This window comes from Oxyura jamaicensis (assembly GCF_011077185.1).
Source record: "Oxyura jamaicensis isolate SHBP4307 breed ruddy duck chromosome 5 unlocalized genomic scaffold, BPBGC_Ojam_1.0 oxy5_random_OJ71331, whole genome shotgun sequence".
NCBI classification, from domain to species: domain Eukaryota; kingdom Metazoa; phylum Chordata; class Aves; order Anseriformes; family Anatidae; genus Oxyura; species Oxyura jamaicensis.
Genome location: NW_023303934.1, coordinates 1 through 2,970, shown reverse-complemented (window position 1 = coordinate 2,970; position 2,970 = coordinate 1). Strand labels below are relative to the sequence as shown.

Below are 2,970 nucleotides of genomic sequence, written 5' to 3'. Positions count from 1 at the left end.
GGGGGGGTCAGGGCGCGGCCCGCGCCAGGGCGGGGTTGTGCAGGACGAAGCGGCACAGCCCGGGCAGGCGGCGGTGCCCCAGCGCCTCCTGCAGCCGCTGCATGGCGCCGTTGCCCGTGGCCGTGTGCCCGTAGGCGGGGAAGCCTCGGGCCAGCGCCCGGCGGGCGGCCAGGACGGTCAGCGCCCGCATGAGGCCGCGGCGGCGCTGGGAGGGCAGGGTGAAGCCGTGCGCCCCCGCCGCGAAGCCGTCGCTCAGCGCCCAGCAGAGCGGCTCGCCGGCCCGGCCCAGCAGGCACAGGCTGGGGAAGCGCTCCAGCAGCTCCCCCAGGTACCGGCGGCTCCGCGCGTTCCCCCCGTACGCCCACGTCGCGTCCAGCAGCTCCGCGTGGGCCGGGCTCAGCGTGCCCACCCGCACGTCGGGGTCCAGCCTGCGGGGAGAGGGACGGGACGTGGGCGGTGGCGGGGCGGAGACGGGACTGGGACACGGACGGGATGGGGATGGTGCTCACTGTGGCTCAGGTAGGGTGCTGGGGTCGGGGTGCAGGTATGTGTAGTACTCAGACACCTCCAGCTCTACGCCCTTGGCTGCTGCAATGTCCTGGGACACCGTGGCCACCCCATCCTGCAGCCCTGGGGGGCGGCAGCAGCAGGTGCCCCACTCCTCCCTGTCCCCGTGCCTGCTGACCGTGCCCCCAGCATCCCCAAGGACCCCCCAATGCCCCTCTCTCCTCCCCCAGCACACTCTCCAGGGACCCTGCTCACCCAGCCCCTGCCCTTGGTACCCCCCGGTGCCCCAGCTCCTGTCCCCAGTGCATCCCGCGCCCCGGTGCCCTTCAGCACCCGCCAGTGTCCCACGCCCCCCGCGACCCAGGCTCCCAGTGTCCCCCCCAGCCCAGCCCCTCGGTGCCCTGGAGCCACCGAAGATGTGGAAGGCAGCATCCCAGCGCAGGCAGCCCGGGGCCTCCAGCAGGGCCCGGTAGGCGCCCACGTCCCGGTAGAAGGCGGCCTGCAGGTTCCAGTAGCAGTCGTCCACTGGTGCCTGTGGGGCAGGGCAGGGCTGAGCCCCCCGGCACAGCCACAGCCCCGCACCCCGAGCGCCCGCCAGCCACCTCTCCGCTGCGCCGCGCCAGCACGGCGCCGAAGTCAGGCCAGGCATCTACTGCGACCTCGAAGTCCCCCGGGTTGCCGCGGTTGATGTTCAGCACGGCGCCGTACACCTGGGGGGGGGCGTCGGGGCGTCAGCGACGGGGCGGCCGTCGGGGACCCCCCCCTCGGGCAGCACGGCCTGGCTTTCCCCGGCCGCCCTGCCCTCACCTAAGATGGCCGCCCTCCTGCGGGGTGCGCGGGGTGAAGGCGGAGGGGGCGTGGCCTGGTGCCAGGGCTCCGCCGAGGGGCGGGGCCAAGAGGAGGGGCGGGGTCAGCAGGGGGCGTGGGGGCGGTGGCACCGGCCCTGCCGGGGCCGGTGCGGACCCGGGAGGGGATTGGCTGGCTGGAAGCAGGCCGGGCTGCCATTGGCTGGCACAGAGCCCGTCCGCGCCGTGATTGGCTGGCGCGGGATGCCCGCGGGGGTCGAGGCGAGGGGCGGCGGGGTCCCGGTGCGGGCCGGGGGTGGCGGCGGCGGGGCGCTCACCGGCAGGGCGCGGGGCAGGCTCCTCCGCAGGGCGTCCTCCAGGCGCTGCAGCCGGGCCGGGCACCGCAGGATCAGCATGGCCCTGCCCGGAGACCGGCGGTAGCGGGGGGCGGATGGGCACCCCCGGGCACCCCCGGGCACCCCGGCCCCGGCCGCCCCCCCCGGGGCTCCCCGGTCCCCGCGGCACTCACCCCGGGGCTGCGGGCAGGCGGTGACACCGGCAGGTCCCGGGGCGGCCGTCACGGCCGGGCGAGTGCCCCGTGCCCGGGGCGGGCGGTGGGCAGGGCCCGTCCCCGCGTGTCCGGGACACGTGGCGGTGCTCCCCCCGTGCCCTCCCGATGCCCCCCCGGTGCCGCGGGGACTGAGCGGCGGCGGCGCAGCCTGCCCCGGTGCGGAGCCATGCGGATCCTGACGTGCCCCGGGCAGCTGCAGCGCCTGGAGGATGCCCTGCGGAGGAGCCTGCCCGCCTCCCTGCCGGTGACGGGGCTGGGGGGGGCACGCGGGGACCCCCGTGCCATCGCCGTGACGGTGACCGGGACCACAGGACCCCCCCGTACCTCCCTCATCCCTCCCACCCTGGCGGCGATATGGGCCCTGGGGACCCCTGTGCCATCGCCGTGACGGTGATGGGGACCCGTGGACCCCCCTGCCCCCCCCCCACGGAGCTGGGGACCCCCCTTGCTGTGACGGCGATGGGGACACCGGGCTGTGTGTGTGTCCCCACGGCCGTGCCCAGCCCCGTTTCCCACCCCGTTGCCCCCTGCCGTGCCCCCTCACACTGACCCCGTCCTGCAGGTGCTGGGGGCCGTGATGACGGTGGCACGGGGGAACCCGGCCGCCCACCAGGTGCTGGTGGACTCGTGGCCCGATTTCGCCGTCGTCCTCACCCGCCTGCGCCCCGAGGTGCCCCTCGGGGAGGGGAGGGGGGGGACCGGGTCGGGGCGGCCGCACTGGGTGCTCACTGTCCCCGCCGTGCCCCCAGGAGCAGGCGGACCCCGGGGACTTCTACGCCAACCAGCTGGCCGTGTTCTACCGCGAGGAGGGCGCCTGGCGGGCGCTGCTGGGGAGCTCCGAGGCCGTGGACTGGAGCCGAGCCTTCCAGATGCAGGGTGAGCAGGGCGGGGAGCCGTGCGCCCGCACCCCCCCACGCCGGGCTGGCTGACGGGGCTGTCCCCAGGGATGCAGGACGGGGTGCACGAGGCCGTGTGCCAGGCGGCCGCGGCCAAGGGGCTGCGGATGAAGACCTTCCAGTACCGAGCGATGCTGAGCCCTGAGCCGCCCCGGCCCCGTGCGCAGTGAGTGGGGAGGGGAGGGCACAAAGGTCCCCGGGCACATCCCCA

General features: G+C 76.4%; 2 protein-coding genes across 4 annotated transcripts; one reads left to right on the top strand and one right to left on the bottom strand.

Annotated features, from left to right (window-relative positions):
• Positions 1–6: 6 nt before the first annotated feature.
• On the bottom strand, positions 7–1,898 carry LOC118157322 (glycine N-acyltransferase-like protein 3). The gene is made up of 6 exons (XM_035311593.1): positions 1,822–1,898; positions 1,631–1,712; positions 1,110–1,217; positions 919–1,039; positions 510–630; positions 7–428 (listed from the first exon to the last, which is right to left on the bottom strand). The coding sequence occupies exons 2-6, from the start codon at positions 1,706–1,708 to the stop codon at positions 8–10; spliced, it is 849 nt and encodes a 282-aa protein (XP_035167484.1). The 5' UTR covers positions 1,709–1,712; positions 1,822–1,898; the 3' UTR covers position 7.
• Positions 1,415–2,958, top strand: LOC118157323 (glycine N-acyltransferase-like protein 3). 3 transcript variants are annotated; one of them, XM_035311595.1, is made up of 4 exons: positions 1,415–1,568; positions 2,426–2,533; positions 2,613–2,739; positions 2,808–2,958. In XM_035311595.1, exons 1-4 carry the CDS (start codon positions 1,557–1,559, stop codon positions 2,927–2,929), a joined length of 369 nt encoding a protein of 122 aa, XP_035167486.1. In that variant the 5' UTR covers positions 1,415–1,556; the 3' UTR covers positions 2,930–2,958. The 3 variants fall into 3 exon arrangements, with proteins under 3 accessions (XP_035167486.1, XP_035167487.1, XP_035167485.1); XM_035311596.1 differs by lacking the exon at positions 1,415–1,568 and adding an exon at positions 1,943–2,107; XM_035311594.1 differs by lacking the exon at positions 1,415–1,568 and adding an exon at positions 1,943–2,107 and having other exon boundaries at positions 2,816–2,926.
• The last annotated feature ends 12 nt before the right edge of the window (positions 2,959–2,970 follow it).

Coding starts and splice junctions, on each gene's coding strand:
- LOC118157322 (XM_035311593.1), bottom strand. CDS start 1,708: ATGCTGATCCTGCGGTGCCCGGCCCGGCTGCAGCGCCTGGAGGACGCC. Junction 1,218..1,630: donor GCCTGCCCCGCGCCCTGCCG/GTGAGCGCCCCG, acceptor GCCCCCCCCCAG/GTGTACGGCGCCGTGCTGAA. Junction 1,040..1,109: donor TGGCGCGGCGCAGCGGAGAG/GTGGCTGGCGGG, acceptor CCTGCCCCACAG/GCACCAGTGGACGACTGCTA.
- LOC118157323 (XM_035311596.1), top strand. CDS start 2,030: ATGCGGATCCTGACGTGCCCCGGGCAGCTGCAGCGCCTGGAGGATGCC. Junction 2,534..2,612: donor TCACCCGCCTGCGCCCCGAG/GTGCCCCTCGGG, acceptor CCGTGCCCCCAG/GAGCAGGCGGACCCCGGGGA. Junction 2,740..2,807: donor CCGAGCCTTCCAGATGCAGG/GTGAGCAGGGCG, acceptor GGCTGTCCCCAG/GGATGCAGGACGGGGTGCAC.